Source organism: Mus caroli, chromosome 8, assembly GCF_900094665.2.
Source record: "Mus caroli chromosome 8, CAROLI_EIJ_v1.1, whole genome shotgun sequence".
NCBI lineage: Eukaryota > Metazoa > Chordata > Mammalia > Rodentia > Muridae > Mus > Mus caroli.
This window is the reverse complement of record NC_034577.1, coordinates 87,044,244-87,063,676: the sequence shown is the minus strand read 5'-3', so window position 1 is coordinate 87,063,676 and position 19,433 is coordinate 87,044,244. Positions and strand designations below refer to the sequence as shown.

The 19,433-nt window shown below is 46.9% G+C and overlaps 1 protein-coding gene and 1 pseudogene across 4 annotated transcripts; one reads left to right on the top strand and one right to left on the bottom strand.

The window, feature by feature from the left end:
* Positions 1 to 11: 11 nt before the first annotated feature.
* On the bottom strand, positions 12 to 2,265 carry LOC110300883 (annotated as a pseudogene).
* A 155-nt stretch (positions 2,266 to 2,420) lies between these two features.
* Prss54 (serine protease 54) lies at positions 2,421 to 19,307 on the top strand. 4 transcript variants are annotated; one of them, XM_021170356.2, is made up of 7 exons: positions 2,421 to 2,507; positions 3,176 to 3,432; positions 3,564 to 3,658; positions 7,535 to 7,706; positions 13,035 to 13,293; positions 14,107 to 14,235; positions 18,564 to 19,307. In XM_021170356.2, the coding sequence occupies exons 3-7, from the start codon at positions 3,598 to 3,600 to the stop codon at positions 19,092 to 19,094; spliced, it is 1,152 nt and encodes a 383-aa protein (XP_021026015.1). In that variant the 5' UTR covers positions 2,421 to 2,507; positions 3,176 to 3,432; positions 3,564 to 3,597; the 3' UTR covers positions 19,095 to 19,307. The 4 variants fall into 4 exon arrangements, with proteins under 4 accessions (XP_021026015.1, XP_021026014.1, XP_021026013.1 ...); XM_021170355.2 differs by having other exon boundaries at positions 3,173 to 3,432; XM_021170354.1 differs by lacking the exon at positions 2,421 to 2,507 and adding an exon at positions 2,515 to 2,667.
* The last annotated feature ends 126 nt before the right edge of the window (positions 19,308 to 19,433 follow it).

Genomic DNA, 19,433 nt, shown 5'->3' with positions numbered 1-19,433 from the left:
AAATTAAAAAAAAAAAGAGCCTTTGAAGACCATTCAAGATCCAGACTCAGGAAGTTGTTCTGAGATGCAGCATTGCAGATTCTATTGTGTTTGTCTGGGGACAGACTTCACGGATTTTATGTTCCAAGGGTAAACTATGTACTGAATGGGGAATTTAACTTGTCCTGAACCCTCAGCAGGGAAATGAGGCTAAGAAATGAAGTGTTTCCACTTTGGTTATCTCAGCTTCCACCCAAATTTACAGTTTGCATACTGGTTTTGATTTCATCCTTCCACTATTTAANATGGTTTTTATCACACTCTAAATTTTGGTAAACTCTATCTAGTCACATCCCCATCCTTGCATCTCAAAGGAGGACAGAACATCTGTCTTCTCCCTGGCATCTGAGCGACGGGCAGTGGTCCATGTGTCAGTCTTCATCTGAGTCACCGGGGCCCANGTACTGGCAGATGGCGTTATAGTGGAGCTCCACCACCTGGTTCTCTCTCCCAAGTTGGACCAAAACGTGACTCTGCGCTCTGTCCTGATTCCTAAGAAGTCCCACCTTTCCAGCATGTGGTCCCAGCACCACCATCACACAGTGGCCTTCTCCCTTGGGAATCAGGGTCTCCAGCATGTCTTCTCTCACATCTTCCAGAACTCGGCCTTCAACCGTTCGACACACACATGTGTCTGGGCTCAGGACATCTTCAATTGTCATCTTGGTGTTATAATAGCGGCCACTCTTGTGTAGTTTGTCAATGAACTGCACACGTAGGTCCCTGTGCAACCAGTGCTTGTTTCTAGGGGCTGCTTTCTCAGTCTTGGGCACATGTCCATCCTGTTGGTCAGGAGAGTGTTTCCGCTTCTTCTCCGAATCCTTCTGTCTCCTTTTTGAGTCTTCCTGATTCTGTACGGCCTTCAATGACGAGGCTGTTCCAGTTGCTCTGTTCTACTGCTCTGTGGAAGTTTTGCTCACATGGCCTGGCTTCAAACTATCAAACTCCTGCTGGGAAACAGGCCGCAGGCAATACTCACTAACAGTCACAATGCGGTTGCCCACTGCCAACTGAACCATGGCCCGTACATTGTCAGGATGTAGGCCTTCTACCTTGCCATAGAGGCCCCGGTAGGGGCCAGAAAGGACAACCACAGCTCGCAGTACTGGACTTTTCTAAAAAGCATTTTTTTAAAAATAAAAAATAAAAATTCATGGTTTTATAAGTAACCGCTCACCTATTATGCACTTGTGAGTAACTCCCAATCAACTCACTGGTTCACCAGACTAGATTTGTATGAAATCATTTCTTCGGTCTCCTGCTGTGCTGTCTAGGGTGAATAGAAACAGATTCCTCAAAAAATGGTCACTTGACAGTCCCTGCCCCCCCCCCACCTCCCAAGGGCAACTATTGCTATAATCCCAGTCTCTATCTCTGCCTCTACCCCAGATAAAAACAGCCATGAATTAAGCAGAGAAACTGATGGCTCACCATCTCTAGGCTGTAAACATCTGGGTTCACACTCTCCTGTCAATCTCCAGGTGGCTGACTCTAAGGAAGTGACCAATCTGAGCCATTGTGTGTCCTTGTCTGGGAAACATTTCCTTTGTTCTTCCAGGGAGGGTATAGCTGGGGAGTGAGAAACCAGCACAGGAAAGGTCTTAGGGACTTTCAACATCAAACAATGGCCAGAAGCCGGGCGTGGTGGCGCATGCCTTTAATCCCAGCACTCGGGAGGCAGAGACAGGTGGATTTCTAAGTTCGAGGCCAGCCTGGTCTACAAAGTGAGTACCAGGACAGCCAGGGCTACACAGAGAAACTCTGTCTCGAAAACAAACAAACAAAACAATGGCCAGATCAGTTCTCACTGCCCAAACCCACTCCCCCAGAAGACATCAGGGGCCAGTAGGAAACAGCCATCACTTTCTTACTATCTACAGTCTATCCTCCCCAGAACTGCCTGTCTTTGGCCACTATTATCCACCAAGGAGGTCTATTCTGAGAGCCCATGCCAGCAGCCCACAAGCTCTCTGTGTTTCTACAGAGTTCCATCTTACCATGCTGTTATCAGTACTTGTTTGATCCCAGCAGTTGTGCGGAACCAAGGCTGCTGGAGAGCAGATCCAACCTGGCCACATGGTTTCTTAGAGTTTGTCCAGTAGTGTAGCTTGGACTCACAAGCTGGAAGTCTCTAAGAAACCATCTTGGCAGGGGGACTCAAGATAGGCTTACCCTGACAGGTAACTTGTATAAATGGGAGCAGGTGCTGAGCAGGAGACAGCCCATGGCTACAACCAAGGACCTCAGCATCTTGCAAAGGGGACATCTTCTTAGTCATACCCAAAAAGGCATCTTTTGAAATAACCCCATCAATGTCAGACAATTCATACATTTCCTCCTGTCCCTCTTAAGTTCTCAGGTTCAAACGTTTGCTGAGAGATGCCGTGGTAACCATGACGCCACAATGGAACATTCTTCCCAAGGCGTAGAAGAAACTCCGCTGTAGAGCTCTGCTGCATAAGGCCACAGTGAGTTCATTTCTCCTTTAGTCGGAATAGTTCACAGAAGAACTCAAAGCATCATCCTGAGGACAAAAGAAACATCTCATGTCATGAGGGGAACATGGTGACTTAGAACTGTGCAGTTTCCTTAGGTCATGGTGCACAGTCTGAGGCACCAGGATATGAGGTGATGCTCCCAGGGCTTAGGGGTTCAGACAGTTTTGAGCTCACATTTCAGATTCGATGCTGAGTTGCTGTGTGACCTTGAGCCTGTTACTCCATGTCCCCTGGGTATCAGTTTCTGAGTCTGTAAAATGGGGATTGTGAGAGTGTCTGTGTCTAGGGGGTCTACATGAGTGTACGGAGCAAACGTTGGGACTGCTACCAGTGATGACATCCCAGCAACCTTTTTTGTTGTTGTTTTTGCTGTCATTGTTTTTGTTTTCCTTTTGTTTTCATTTTTAAAGATAGCACCTTTCTGTGTAACAGTCCTGGCCATCCTGGAATTCACTCTGTAGACCAGATTGGCCTCTCATTCATAGAGATCCACTTGCCTCTGCCTCCCTAGTGCCTGGATTAAAGGCGTGTGCCATCACTCCCAGGCCTGATGTGAGTTTTAATAGGAGGGAGACATCACAGTAAGAACCTAAGCCCTGGGAGAGCTCCCACCAAAGCCCTGTCTTCTCTTTCAGCAGTGTTTTATGGCTATAGAGTCAAAGCAAGGGTTGAATTCCACAAATCAAAAGCCAGCCCTTTTTAGAGAACCAACTCTCTAGCACAACCAGGGCCCCCAGGCTGCTCTGAGAAGACAACTGGAAAAAAAAAAAAAAAAAAAAAAGCAGACTACCCTCTCTCCTTGGGCCATCTCACAAGCTGTTAGCCAAGCATCCGGAGCCAGACAGCCTCTTCCTTGTCCATACCTGCTTGGAACCCAGCGCTGGGGATGTGACAGGTCAGTTTACTCCATCTGGGAACCTTGTTGGCAAAAAGGAACAGGCTTGTACTGTGGGGACCACCCCGTTCGGGGAGCAGGGGAGCCTGCCCATGGACAGGGATGGAGTCACGGGTCTTCTGTCTTCCCAGCTGCTCATGGTGCTCGCTGTGCTTCTCTCTGGGGATGGCAGAGATGCGAGGGATGCTGCTGATGCTGCTGTACATGTCCCACTCGTCATCTGCCAGTGAGTGTGCAGCTCCTTTCCCAAGGCGTTCAGTGACAAGTGGAGCCTGGGGTGGGGTGGGGGTAGGACGGAGGGTCATCCAGGAGATCAGGGTGGCCCTAAATGCCCAGAGAGGGACTCATTGGGCAAGGAAGACCATCCCCAGCCCTTTTCCTGGGAAGCAGGTGTGAGTGGAAGGAACTAGGAAATGCGGAGTGTTAGGGTACAGATATGAGTCTAATACTAAGGGTGGAAAACAGGAAAAATAGCAACAGGGCCCAGAATGGCCTATAAGGCATACGTGTCAGAGTGAGAAGTCAACCTTGCCCACCTGGAGTGCTCTGAGCTCTGTGAACTCTGACCCTCATCAGGACGAGTCCCCCAGTGACAGAGGTTTCCCTTGTTGTAAAAGTGGCTGCTGTTGTCCCCTCCTCCCTGGCCTGTAGACTGCTCAGCACTAACAAGTCCAGCCTAGGAAAGAGCAGATAAACAAGGGATAGTGAGTGAAGCAGGCTCTGTCCACCTTTGCTGACATTGGTTAGACAGAAGATACACACACACACACACACACACACACACACACACAGACACACACACACACACACACACTGTGCAAAGACCCCACACCATCTTCAGCCTCCTCCATTTCCCTGCCAAGGAGACCAAGAGATGCCCAGAAACACAGACATGGCATCTCTCCCACTAAGTCATAGCTGAGACCCAGAAAGACAAAAAACAAAGAAACAAAAAAACCCCAAACTCTTGCTCTCTGGACCAAATTTTCTCTTCATGACGTTAGCAATAGAATCAGGGACAAGGCAGGGAGGGACTCTGCACAAGTACCCTACTACACAGGTACTTACCCAGCACCCAAGTGGCACTTTAGAAAAAGGAATGTCGTCACGTATATGGAATCCCTTGGCTTGGGAAGGAATGGCTAATGCCTGTCTTATAGATCACCAATTTCTCTAGGGAAAAACCAAGGCCAAGCCAAGGAATTTCATTGTTGGTATTTCTGCAGTGGTTAGTGGCTTTAGTGTTCTCCCAGCAAAGACTATGGATGGATGGAAATTTGGTCTTGGGATACCTCATGATGAAGAGGTCCTCTGTGTTCTTTTATGCTGTTTATTTGTTTTGTTTTGAGACAAGAGTCTCACTATGTAACACTGGCTATCCTGGTGCTCACTAGGTAGACCAAGCTAGCTTTGATCTACCTGTGTCTGCTTCCTGAGTGCTAAGATTAAAGGTATATGCTGCCATGCCTAGCCCTCTCTAAGTTCTTGACAATACTGGAGATGGCAGTGGGCTCTGTGTTTTGAAAATGTCTTTGCTGCTGCCATTCTAGGTCACCACCGGAAGAAACCCTTCCATTCTTCCTGTTTTCTCATCTAAACACTCAGCACATCCTTGGGGTCATATCTCTCTGCCCCAGACCCTCAAAGTCCATCTCTACATGGTCAGTTCTCACCCCAGTGCCTGGCAGGGTTCTGTGCAGGTAGATGAATGGCTGGAAAGGCATTCACTGGAAGTCCAGTGCATAGGACCTGTTATGGTATGGGTGCCTGTTACATGGCTTGGAGACCCAAGGCCAACCAACAAAAAAAGTAATCATCGATTTGAGAATAAGCAGGGAGTCAGCTTGCATTTTGGGGGAACAGAATTGCCAGTGTTGCCCCAAGGCTCAGCAGTTATTTATAGAGCTATAGTTTGCATATTCCCATAATCTTCTGTATGATCTTACAACAATCCCAAGTGGTGTACAGCCAGGCCCACGACTACACCCTCCAAAAGAGGAAACAGTATCAGAGAGTAGCGGCTTGCCCAAGATCTCAGCACACTAAGAGACTAACTTGACTTCGAAGTCTGCATCCAGGCACTTCACAAATAGCAAGTGTAATGTCTAGAGATTCTTGTAGATGCCTGATACTCTCTGGATGGAGAATCTCTACACCCTGGCTCTACAAGGAGCTGAGAAGCCCTGTGGGCATTAGAACTCAACAGAACAAGGTATATCAATGGCAAAGGGAGGACACGGAACAATAGAGGGAGTTAGCAACTTGGGGAGCAACATAGTTCATGGAGTTGCCGCCTTCTTATGAATGATGCCAGGAAAGTGGGGGGCTCAGCTCCCCACACCCAGCACTATAAGGAAGTCAGTCTCTGGCCCTGCCTTCTCTTGTTTCCATAATTTTTCCTGTTCTAACAGTCTCCATGCTTGTATGAATATAGACCACTAAGGACAATATAGGTCCACCCAACCTCAGGCAGACAGAGGGAACATATCATTTAAACAACACTTGTATTCTCCTGGAAATAAAAATCCAGGCTTCCCAGAAGGCAGCTCAGCTGGAAAAGGCTGAGAAGGATTGGGAAGGGGGACAGAGACAGCTTCTACATGCCAGGACTTTTATCTCCTTCATGACAGGGTGTCGATAGCTGACAGAGTCATTTTATTCATGCACCAGATAACTTATAGAACACCAGCCAGATACTAGACACCACGCTAGCTCCTAGGGACACACTAATAAGCAAAACAGACCTGGTAGGAAGAGCCATGTGTGCCAGAAGCTTGCAGGGGAGGTAGGGAAAGGCAAGAGTGAATTTAAAGCTGAGGGGGGCTGGAACACAGATCACGACAAGGCGAGTGGTGGAGTTTGGGTTCCTCTGCACTGACCCTGTATGCTTGCCGCTTGTGTGACGGAGACAGGTGCTACCTGCCCTAAAGCCGGAGTTCTCCATCCATCTTAGCAGTGCCCACCTTCAGGGTTATGGGAGAATTGTCCCATAGTATATGAATGCTGGCAGTGCTCAAACCTTTGGGCCTCAAGACCCTTTCATACTCTTATGTTATCCTGGTCCCTAATCTAGTTTTGCTTGGTGGGGGGGAGCTTTGTCCTAGTGTTGCTTCTGTTGCTAAACACCCCACCAGAGGGGTTCAAGCAGATTGTCACATCACGCCCATAGTCAAGAGCTGCCTACTTGCTCGCTTAGCTAGCTTTCTTGACTATTTTTTCTTATTGACAGGTTTTACTATGTGGAACTTACAGGCCAGAACCCACTCTGCTCACTCTGTAGACCATGCTGGCCTCAGACTCACAGAGATGCCCCTACCTTTGCCTCCTTGAGTACTGGGATTAAAGATGTAGCAACCACCCCTATGGCTTCTTTACTCTTATACAGTTAAGGACACCCTCTCCCCAGGAAATGGTACTGCCCAGGGTGACCCTGTTCTTATATCAATTAGCAGTTAAGACAGTCCTCAACAGACATGCTGTCAACCCAACCTTATCTAGATAATTCTTCATTAGGACTCTCTTCCAAGTGATTCTAGGCTACACCAAGTTGATAATTAAAACTAACCACCACAGACTTTATTTTTCACACTTACCATAGTAGAAAATAAGCTAGAGAAAGCGAAAGCACAAGGATATACAAATCCATGCACGCATTTGGCCACCAGAGTGCTGATATCCCAAATCTGGAAAACTGCACCATACACGTGTGAGAGGAGAGTTGAGGAAACAAGCAACAGCTTTTCCCTGAAGGAAGGGTCTAGACTCTACAGGATGCCTACGGGTCCTTTACCACCCGCTTTTGTACGAAGGATGACAGACAAGGCCTAGCAAGAGGTGCTGGGCTTGGCTGAAAGGTGCCAGTAGTAGGGTCTAGTGAGACTTTTACAAAGTTCAGAAATGCTGCCAAGCATCTTTAATATGGACGATCTCCTGGGATAAACAAAGCATCAGGGCGGTAGAGTGAGCCCCAAGCAAAACAGCCAGTGGAACAGGAGTCCCGAGGTCTGGGGAATGGCAGAGCTCACAGGGGCGGGGGTGGGGGTGGGGGGTGTGGGGGTGGCTAGCTCCCTGCCGTATGGTGAGGCCTATGCTCCCTCTGCAGTTTGCGGCATCCAGAAAGCCACCATCACGGACGAGTTAAAGGAGAACCTCGTGAGCAGCACCGAGTTCCCCTGGGTGGTGTCCATCCAGGACAAACAGTATACCCACCTGGCGTTCGGCTGCATTCTCAGCGAGTTCTGGATCCTCAGCACCGCCTCCGCTCTCCAGCACAGGCCAGTCCCCCCACCCCCACCCCGTGTGAGGGTTGGGAAGTGGAGTGTCCCGAATGCCTGGGGTCTAGTGGGGTCTGCAGGATTGACTCTGGGTGTGTGTGCCTGCGCCAAGGACCTGAGATCACTCACCAGTGGCTCATTGGGACTTTGCTATGAGGACCGAGGGTGGTGCCAGAGAAAAAGCAGGATGCTATCTATTGTGTCTAGGAATCCACTTGTGATTTTGCCACAATCACGGAGGCGTGGATTCTTTGATTATGTCCATCGGGTGTACTTCCAGAATAAGTTAAGGAAATCGACAGGAGCCCTGACAAGACACCCTGGGCCTCACAAATGTCGCTGCCACAGACCGAAAGATACAGAGAAAAGTGGAAAGAAATTGAGCTGCTTTCAGAACGCATTTCTCTGGGCGCTAAGAACACCCATGGCTTTCTTTCTCTAATTGTGCTTGCATATGTGCCCCAAATTATCTACTGTAAGCTCAGATTCTTACAAGTAAGAAAAAAATCATATGACTAAAGAATTTGGCAAATATTCTAAAAATATTTTCATAAGTATTGTAGAATACCTAACTTCTAGTCCAATGAACTTGGCTTTTGAGAATCGGCATTAAGAAGGCAATTTCAACCTCCTGGGAAGAAAGGTTTCATGTACATGTTCATTGTGTGGCTAATAAACACTGAGAATGCCAGACAGGAAGTAACCATCTAACGGATGTTATGACACAGGCCTGTGATCTCAGCACTTGGAAGGTGGCGGCAGAAGGATCGGGAGTCCACGGTCATCTTTAGCTATATATGGAGTTTGAGGCCAGCCTGGGCTACATGAGACTTGGCCTCAAATATGAACACACACACACACACACACACACAAAACAAAACAAACAACCAAAAACAAAAAGCAAACATTCAGTTACCACAGATAAAACAAATGATAATTTCTTGCATACCCTGTATATGAGATAGTATAATATGCATTACATGATCAGAGGGAGGAAGCATAGGGATTTGTTTGTATGTGCTTGTGTGATGTGCACATGTGTGATTCCTGTCTGCATGTGTAAGGGTGACATTAAGTGTCTTCCTCCATTGCTTTCCACTTTACTGAAGTAGGGTCTCTCATTGAGCCCGAAGGCCACTGATTTGGCTGGTTTTGCCCAGAGTTCCCGTTTCCACCTCTTGAGTGCTAGAACTGCAGGCAAGCTACTTAGCTTTTATCTGGGTGCTAGGGACCTGAACTCTGGTCCTCGTGCTTGCAAAGTGAGTGCTTTATCCACTGAGCCATCTCCCCAGCCTGAAAGTAGAATCATCTTAATTGGCTAAAGAAAGTAAAATGTAGACCCCTGATACGATATACTCTGTAGCTGCTGAGTTTTTAATACTTGTTTTGTGTATTTTAAAATTACTTTTATTATTCTTTCCATGCACGTGGAAAATAATGGGCATCATAGGGCATTTTGTTTTTATTTATTTTTTAAATTAAATGTTCTTTATTAAATAATATTTTAATCAGGTTTCTCCCGCCCCCAACTTCTCTCCACCTCTTTACCTCTTCAACCCCCTTCATTTTCTCTTTCAAAAGCAAAACCCGAAATTCCACAAAAATGAAAACAAGCAAAACAAGCAAAAGATCACCAAGATTTAAAAAAAAAAAAAGGCCAAACAAGACAAAAGTGGAACAAAAAGGTCCACAAAAATACCACTGAATTTGATTTGTGTGGTCCTGGGCATGGGCCTTCCTTCCCTAGAGTGTGGTTGAGATACCCAATACCCGGTAGCTCCACTAGAAAGAACTGACTTTTCCCTTTGCCAGCAGGTATCAGTTGCAAGTAGCTTCTTGGTTAGGGTTGCTGCCTGTAAGTCAAGAAGGAAACAAACCTATTGATATTCTATCTAACCTTGGACTTGCTGTGTCCGCTTCCCCCTCTCAGTGCGGGAACCCTGTCTGGCTTGGACCGGTGAAGGTCTTGTGTGTGCTGCCACACAGTCTCTGTAAATTCACATGCACATTAGTTCTGTTGTGTCCGGAAGACTTTGGTTCCTTGGAGTCATCCATCACCTCTGGCTTGTACAATGCACCTCTTCTTCCTTGTAGATGTCCGAGCCTTGAGAAGGAGGCGTTTAATGAACACATCTCATTTAGGACTGACTGCCTCCAAGACTCTCTGCACGTTGTCCAGTTGTGGGTCTCTGTCTTAACTCCCATCTACTACAAGAAAAACCTTCTTTGATGTGGCTTGATGTGGATGTCATTAGGAGTCATTTTATTGCTGTGTTCCTTTAGCAGAACAATAAATAGTATTAAGGTTTTCCCCCTAGGCCCATGACCTATCTAGTCTCACGTTCTTGGCCACTTTGTATCAGGTGTAGGTTCTGTCTTGTGGAGTTGATTGGTTACTCCAATATCTGTGCAAATGTTATACTGGTGTATCTTGCAGGCAGGTTGCTGTTGTAGGTCAGGGTTTATAGCTAAGTGATATTCGTGATTACCTTTTCCCTCTGGTACTGTGCTGAGTACCTTCCAGAACCATGAACACTAGTCAGTATGAGTGGAGCTTCTAGTTAGGCACCAGATCAACTTCTCCTTGTTCAACGACATAAGGGATGTCTTCAGCAATGTGGCCTTACTATCAAGTTGTAGAGAGTAACCAATCGCCTTGGCAATCGTCTGTGATGTCTGAGGATTCCATGGGATCCCTTTGGCCAGTGACTCAGTAACACGTAACCCATTCCTGACACTTGGTGACAAATGATGTCTAGTTCATTGTGGACACTCCACCCTTGACCCTCACACTGGTCGGAATATATATATATATATGGTTTATTTACAGAGCCTTGACTTTTATTATTTTAAAAAGTTCCATATTTATTTCTCTTTCTGACTCTGTGCTTGTGCCTTCAACATGTTCACAACAATTTTCAGGAAAGTCTGAAATGCTGTGTCAAACTCTGGACCATTCTGAGTGTCTCCAAGCACTGTCTTCAGAAGGGCCAGAATAATGTTTAAATAGAAATTCATGTATACAGGTGACTATCCACAAAGAAGAAACGATACACTATGAAAACATCCCTCAGTCACTAGTTTTCTTCCCTTGCATCATGTCCTGTCATCAATTTCCAGGATATTTCTCTTTTAAAAAACTAATGTGTTCATGGGTATCTATATATCTTTCCATAGTGATTCTTGGGTCTGTTAATGCAGACAGAATCCTCTCTCTCCTTGTCAGCCCAGGTTTCCATAACAGAATATCGTAGACCGGGTGGGTTAGTCACAAAGTCAAAGGTCAGTGTGCCAGTATGTTTGCTTGCTTCTAGCTGAATCTTCACATGGCTATTCCCCTCTGTATGAAAATAGGACAGAAGAGAGATTGTGGAAGGCTCCTGACATCAGCCCCAGTCCCACACATATGCATACACACACACACACACATACACACATGTATATATACACACACATACACACATATGTACACACACATACATATATACACATACATATATACATGTACATACAGATACACACATACATATATATACATACATACTTACACACATATACATACATATGTACACACACACATACACATGCGCGCGCGCACACACACACGAAAAGAAGAACTCTCACTCCCAGTTCATATCCTCTTTATGGCTTGCTCTTTTCCACTGAAGACCTTCTAGGCATGGCTCTCTCCTTCCTATTGCTCCTCTGGCTTCAGGTATTAAATGTTTCTGTGGAATAGTCTGAGGTGATTCTGATTTTAAGCAGGGTGACTCCGAATGCTCATATGCCATAGAGACGCCTGGCTCAGTCCTGCTTCCCAGTGCCTGCTGTTATTCCTCATTTCACTTTCATGAGTTTCATGAGTTAGACAAGAGTGTGTATGATCAAACTTAGAATGACTTCATCTTTGGTGGACTGGATGTCCAGCTATGCCAGATGGCTCCCATCTGTCACTCACGAGCCACTCTCTACTCTTCCCCCTTCTGGTGGGCCCCAGAGGATTGGCCTTAGTGAGTGACAGCAGTGGTTTGGCTTGCCTTGCCTACTGGTTCCTGTTGGGTACAACCAATGCAACATACAATGCCTGGAGGAGACACTTCTATCAGGGTCTCTATTCTGCTGGGATGAAGTGCTGATGGGTTCCCTCATCCAGCTCCATATAACCCTGCCTGGCCTAAAACTCTTCCCACCTAGGGAGAAGACCCCTGTGTCAGAGACCTGGGCTTGCGAGACCATGCCTCAATGAAGACAGTGAAAGAGGGACTCGGAGTGATTCCCAAACACACACACACACACACACACACACACACACACACACACACACACGGAAATGAAAACGGACACTTGAGAAAACTTTGCTGGCTTCTAACTCGTTTTGGTCATTGTCCTCAGCCTCCTTACTAAGGCTTTAACTGTGTTTTCTATTCTCCCACATGCTGTTTCTAACTTGACTGTCATTCTTGACCTTTCTGCTGAGAATCTTCTCACCCAGCTCCTTGGGAGCTCAGTGGCAGCAGATGTCGCCAGTCACTTGCAGCTGTCCTGCTTGAATGCTGGGTGTGCAATCCTCTTTATAGTTTCACTGTGTGCCCATTTGCTTATAGTTTCTTGGACGTGTCCCAAGGGATGAAGAAGAGAATACCCAGCTTAACTCCACCACTGTTCTGATATGCCATATCTCCCCACACATAAGCCATAGCATATCATTCATAGAATATCTAAGGAGAGAAGCATTAAGTTACTAAGACTGTGAGTGAGAGTTATGGTTACATAGCTAGTAGGATCGCTACTTTGTTTAAAAACACTTCTATATGGAGAAAGTTACCCAGTAACATGTGAACAGATGATCTTTGGTTGGTAAGATAAATGTATTAAGACAGAAGATTCCCCTCCCCTGCCCTGCGAGACCTTGGGCTCACAAGGGAAAACACAAACCTAGAAATTCAGAAGAAATTCTTTGGAGACTGAGTTCAAAGGTATGAGTAAAAACTAACCCAGGGTTTAGACAGACGGCTCAGTGGTTAGAATGCATCTTGCTCTTCCAGAGAGCCCAACTATGATTCTCAACAACATTAAGTAGCTTACAACGACCTGTAGATCCAGATCCAAGGAATCCAGTGCCTCTTCTGGCCTCGGCAGTTATATAGCAGCACACACACGTGCACACACACACACAATTTAACAACAAAACCAAAATACCCAGGGTGTGGGGTTGGATGAGCATACCAGGTTGAAAATAAAAACCATGAGAAATGAGAAATGAGGGAAGTGGGAAGCTTCCTTGCTGCCTTGCCTTTTCCAAATCCCTTCTGTTGTTTTTCTCTCTAGGAAGGAGGTTATTGCTGTTGTTGGTATATCTAACATGGATCCCCGAAAGACTGACCACAGAGAGTATTCAGTCAATACCATCATCCCCCATGAGAACTTTGACAACGTCTCAATGGGCAATAACATAGCCCTCCTGAAGACAGAATCCTCCATGCATTTCAATGACCTGGTCCAGGCTATCTGCTTCCTGGGCAAAAAGCTACATAAGCCACCAGCCTTGAAGAACTGCTGGGTAGCAGGATGGAATCCCACGACTGCAGTTAATGCATTCCTTCTCCTAGAGGAGGCTGTGTGTGTGCTGGCGGTGGGGGGGACTCGGAGGAACTTCTTTAGGGCTTGTCTTAATCCATCAGGAGGCTTGATGTTCAGGGTTGATTCCTTGTGTTTGCCTTTGTAGATGGGCTCTCCTCTTCCTCTTCCTCTTCCTCTTCCTCTTCCTCTTCCTCCTCCTCCTCCTCTTCCTCTTTCTCCTCTTCCTCTTCCTCTTCCTCCTCCTTTCCTCCTCTTCTCCCTCCTCTTCCTCATCCTTTTCTTTTCTCTTCTCCTTTTTTTCTTCCTCCTCCTTCTCCTCCTCCCCATCCTTTTCTTCTTCCCCCTTTTCTTCCTTCCCTTCCTCTTCCTCTTCCTCTTCTTTCCTCTCGTTTTCTTCTCTATTTTCTTCCTCCTCCCCATCCTCCTTCCCTTCCCTCCCCCCCCCTTCCTCTTTCTTCTCTATACCCAAGTAATAAACAGGCAGCAAACTGCCTCACCAAATGCTGGGAAGAGTAAGGGAACTAGAGTTGAGTGTACTCTTCCCTAAGTCTTCCTTTCTCTGTCATCTTGGGTAAAGAATGAAACAAGGAAATGCATACATAGTCTTTAAGTGTGAAAGAAGAGTGAATTGTTCTCTGTTTCCAGATTCAGGGTCAAAGTGAAGAGCTAGTTTTCAGTGAAATCTCAGACACAGGTTCTGATTTCTATATGTAAAAAGGACTTTTCTGATCACTCTTGTTTGACTATGTGAGTTGCTGTTGTATGGACACAGGACCACCTTCTTGTTAATAACTCTTGGGCTCTCTGTTGCATGGTCCAGACAGGAAATCACATGACAATGAGTATCCTGAGGCGAATCTCCGTGAACGACATTGAAGTGTGTCCCTTACATAGACACCGGAAAACAGAATGTGCCAGTCACAAAAAGGAACCCAACAATGTTTGCCTGGTAAGAATTTAATCCAGTAGTGGTCAAATTCCAAAAGTCATCATGAGTTGCACCCAAGGGACCAAGGGGTCACAGGAGTGCCTCCTTACTGGACAAAGGGGAGCGAAAGACAAAGGGACAGTGATATGAGATTCACGTATCTGGTAGGAATAACGTTTAGTAGAAAGTACGTACTCAAAAACTTGCTGAATGACTGAGTGTGACATGCCATGACTATAATGCTAAAGCTCAGCAGGCCAAGACAGAAGGATTGTGAATTTAAGGCCAACCTGAACTACATAATGACATCTTAGCTTGAAAAAGAAAAAAAAAAAAAGTCTGCTGGAAGGACAACACGGAGTTACTATTTTCAGTGTAATGATTAAGCATATCCAAGTCACAGATGCTCATTAATGATCTAAAAATGAAAGGTGTGGGTCCTGCTTCCACTTGGGTGTATGTATGTATACAAGTCTCCAGGGTTGGAGTCACCATATTCAGCATCTATGGAACCCAGGGCCTCTTTTGATGCACTGTTTGCCAGGAACTGAGGCTTTCTTCTACAAGAATCCCTGCTCTCTACGAGTACTGCAGAGAATGATTGCCCTATGGTCTGAGCAAAATGTGTAAAATTCCCCACCATCTGGTTCAGGTCCCCTAATGTCTAAACCCAGACTAATGTGGCTTATTAAGACTAGTCAATAAATGTTAGAGTAAGGAGAAAAACTTCAGGCTAGCAGGAAAAGTTCTCTGTCTCTGTCTCTCTGTTTGTGTGTGAGAGAGACAGAGAGAGACGGTGACATAATATACTTTGGGGATCAAACCTAGGACCAAGAGCATGCTAAGCAAATGCTCTACTACTGAGCTACATTCTCAACTTAAGTCTGCCTTTGTAAGATGCTGATCACCTCTCATCTACAGATAACCTTCAAGACTCCTCTGATCAAGATGTTTCTCCTCCAAGAGGAAGGAACACACACACACACACACACACACACACACACACACACACACACACTTCTCATTAAGCAGCTAGTTTGCTCTCCCTGAAGTGGCTCAACATTGTTCAACTGCTCTGTGCTTGACTTCCTGCCAGGGGAGGACATCAGCTGCTGTTGCTCCTTCTACCTCTCCTTCCCTTCCTTCTCTTCCTCCTCTTTAGTTTTTGGGTTTTTTTGTTTTACTGAGACAAAGTCTCTCTGTGTGTAGTCCTGGCTGTCCTGGAACTCATTCTGTAGACCAGGCTGGCTCCAAACCCACAGAGATCCTGCATGCTAGGACTAAAGGCACATGTCACCACTGTGCAGCCTCAGCAACTTCTCAAATTGGATGTTCTAAAAACAGTAGAGGTCATAGTTATTTAATAAAATCCTGATAGCAATCATCCCATCAGTACAGTACCACGTTTCATTGTACCTAAGATTCCATTAATTGTAGGTGCTGACATAATTTCACACAATGCTAAGAAAAGAATAGAATGATGCCGGTTAGACTTTGCCATCAACGGCTTCAAACTACAGCATCTTTTCCACTTTGCTAAGTGTTTTGGAGTGTGCCTAGACCCTGGAAATGGTGTATTGTAAATGTATTAAGTGACCACCCTGCAAAGTTGTTTTTTAACTGTGGCACCCCCTGTGAAATCTTTCATATGTATGTATGGTGTGCATGCAGGGTACACGTGGATGTGGGTTCATGTGTGTGTTTTTAAAACCATTGTCTTCCTAGATGAATCCCTTACTACTTGAGGCAAGGTCTCTTGCTGGAATCTGCAGTGTGATCGTTTGATGTGGCTAGTCTAGCTAGCTTACTTGCCCCATCCAGCCTCCGGAGCTCACCAGGCACTTACAGCATCTCAGCATCCAAGCTCTAGCCCTCAGGCTTGCTTGGCACACACTTTATCCTCTGAGCCATCCTCGGCCACTATTTAGCTTTTGAACTGAATTCTGCTCACAAAACATCTAAGGGTTGACTTCAGTGTTTTGAGTGTTTTCCTGTCTCGGCAATGTGATCCGGTGTCTGGATGCTGAAGACCACGTTTGTCGGGTAGAGAAGAAACTTCCAGCTTTGGAATCTTGACTAATGATTTTCTCCGTGGACCCAGAACAGCTGCTGTGGACATTTACTCTCTACTTCATAGTTTTCTGCAACTCTTAGAGGTTTTCTGGGATGTCAAGGGACAGGACCACCCAGAGAGAGGGGCCCCTCTATTCAGTAGCTGCCCCTCACCCCAGGAGGTGAGACAGAGCTGCTTCAGGGGCCCTGGGTCAGTGGCCTCTGCGGCTTTTACTTCAGAAACCAGAAATCATGGTTCTACTAGGTGGGAAGAATGGCTGTGGGGACGACAAACAAATAAAACCTAGTTCATTCTGAGCCTGGGATTAGCAGCAAAGCCATGTGTAAGCTAGGGCCGTCTGTGCCCACTACTGTGTATTAGGACCATCAAGCTGTGTGTCCTAAATTCCATCCATGTTCTTCTTCGAGAGCAGTTATGATCAACTGGAGGTGGAACCAGTAAGAGGATGGAGACCACTCCATTCTTCCATAGGAAACTCCATACCCCAAGCAACCGTAGTGTGTTACAGACAATGGTCATTCCGCAGTCCCAGGTGAACAGCTAGAACTCTGACATAACCTTTCAACCATCTGCCATTTGGCGGTGTGGCGGTGACGCAGCGGACTGTGAAAGAAATGGAGGGACAGGGGTGCTGTGCTGCCCCTGGAGCGAACAACACGGAATAATATACAGACCCTGTTACCCATAAACTGCTTTGGGGCTTCTGAAAGGCTGCCCAGGCTTAACAGTGTCTTTGCCGAATGTATGTGACTGTCATACCTCTGCCCTATCTCCAGTCACTCCTTCTACCACTAACTCTCACCTCTGCTCTGCCCATACTTCCTAAGCAAGGAGGAGTATAGTGGGAGGGGGACACCCCAGGCAGGGCCATTACCCAGGCCACAGAGCAGAAGTGGCTAAGAGGTCACCTTTTGCCTCTTTGCATCTCCTCCTTGAGTCTTTCCAAACTGCTCGCTGTTATCCATTGGCCCCCTGCTTACTGGTTGCCTCAGTCCAAACAGTGAGAGCAACATATCATTGGCCAGCCTGCCTGGCTCTTCCAGTCAAGGAGGTCATAAATTAAGGAGGGTGCATAGTCCTTCCTTTATGTTGGACCAAGATGGACCATGGGGTGGGAGCAGAGGTTTGACACTGGCAGAAGTGTCCTCAGGTAGGACAGGTGGGATAAATGAAACCCGGTAGTTATCTTGAGATGTTTCCCCATTTCCACAACTCCCTACAGAAAAAATTACAGCCCCTACAACCCCTTACATAGATAACGATCGTAGCTCACTCTTTACTGACTGCATACTGCATGCCTGGCACCAGAGCTGAACATCTCACAGGTACTAGCTCATCTCCACATCGCATTAGAACTGAGCTGCTTGCCTCAGTGGTAACTGGCCAGTTTGCCTGGCTCTTCCAGTCAAGGGGGCTGACTGGTAAGTAGGCTAAGCCTCGGTCTTCTTGCCGTGCGTGAGATGAGGTCTGTGGGATAGAACTCCTGAGCCCCCAGAGGACTGCTCCTTCAGGAAACGGAAGGCTGCAGTATGGCAGGCCTGGTGAGCAGACGGAGTCACTGCAGCTGTGGCAGCGGGCAGGAAGCTGTAGAGCCAGCACAGCTCTTCTTCCCGAGGGAGGGACGCTGGTCCTCCCTCCCCTCCATCCAGTTAGGAAGAAAGAAAAAGGAGAAGGGTTCAGAGGTGTGATCATTCTAGCCCAGAATGGAAAGAAATACTGGTATATTTGAGGGATGAGCAGCCAAAAGGGAGGAAGACTCACTAGAAAAAAACAAGACAGTTTAAATTGAGCCAGGAAGCTATGGGCAATCTGGGTACTGGGGCCACAGATAATTTGCATAATGTGAAGAAAACCTGGGCCAAGGAAGTGGGGTGCTTGCCTTGCATAGAGCCCTGGAGTCAGAGATTTGATACCCAGCTCTGCATTAAAGACCAGTTGTGGTAGCTGGTACTCCCAGCATGGGGGGGTAGAGTCACACAGGGATCAAGAGTTCAAAGTCATCTTTAGCTACATACTGGGTAGGTGATATGAGATCCAGACTCAAAGAAGCAGGCAAGAAAGAGGGAGAGAGGGAGAGGGACAGAGTGGAAAAAGCAGAGGGGTGTGTGTGTGTGTGTGTTGCAATTGGTGGTGGTGGTCTAGATTTTAAATAGTAGCCTATCATTTTGCCCCATTTCCAGAATCAATGCAAGGCTTTCTAAAACAGACAGTGGTACAAGGGATCTACTGAGAAGTCTTTCTGAGACCTGAAGCCTTCTTCTGTCCTTTACTGCAGGGAGAACCAGGAAGCCCTATGATGTGCCAGGCAAAGAAGCTGGATCTCTGGATCCTGAGAGGACTCCTGGCCTATGGAGGCGACTCGTGCCCTGGCCTGTTTCTGTACACCAGTGTGGCAGACTACAGCGACTGGATCACGGCCAAGACGAGGAAGGCTGGCCCTTCCCTGTCCTCGATCCACCTCTGGGAGAAGTTGGTCTTTGAGCTCCCCTTTCACGAATCAAATATTGCCCTGACAACGAATTCGTTTTCTGTACATACCTATGCTGAATGGCCCCACTCCTACTCCCAAGGACAAAGAATGTCCACTAAGTCCAACAAGCAGAAGGATGCTGGGCAGAACTTCAGGATAAACAGGCAACCGGAAACCAGCGGGCCTTCGCAGGTGGCTATTCAGCCCATGTACTACGACTACTACGGTGGGGAAGCAGGGGAAGGTGGGGCTGTGGCTGGCCAGAACAGGCTGCATTGGTCCCAAGAAAGGATCTTGATGTCCTTCGTGCTTGTTTTCTTGGGCAGCGGAGTCTAGCTAGGAGCTAACCTACTACCACTGAGAAGAAGCTCAGAGCGCAAGGCGCTAGGTGCCTGCCGTACTGTTCTGGTGTCTGCTCTTGATGGGTGCCCCCTGGGTGGCCCTGGGCAGGCCCACGGCAGCGCCAGGCTGGCTCTCCTTCCTCTGTCCCACTCCCATATGTGGGAAGGTCACTTTTATTTATGCTTGTGAACTAAATGTGGGCTAACGCGTGTCAAACGATTAGTGTGCCCTTGTGGTTCTTTCAGTGTTAATGGTGCCAGGGGCCAGGCTGCAGAGATATTCCCATGGGGAGATGTGGTCCTACAAGGTGAGCATCTAGATGTGGCCCGGTAG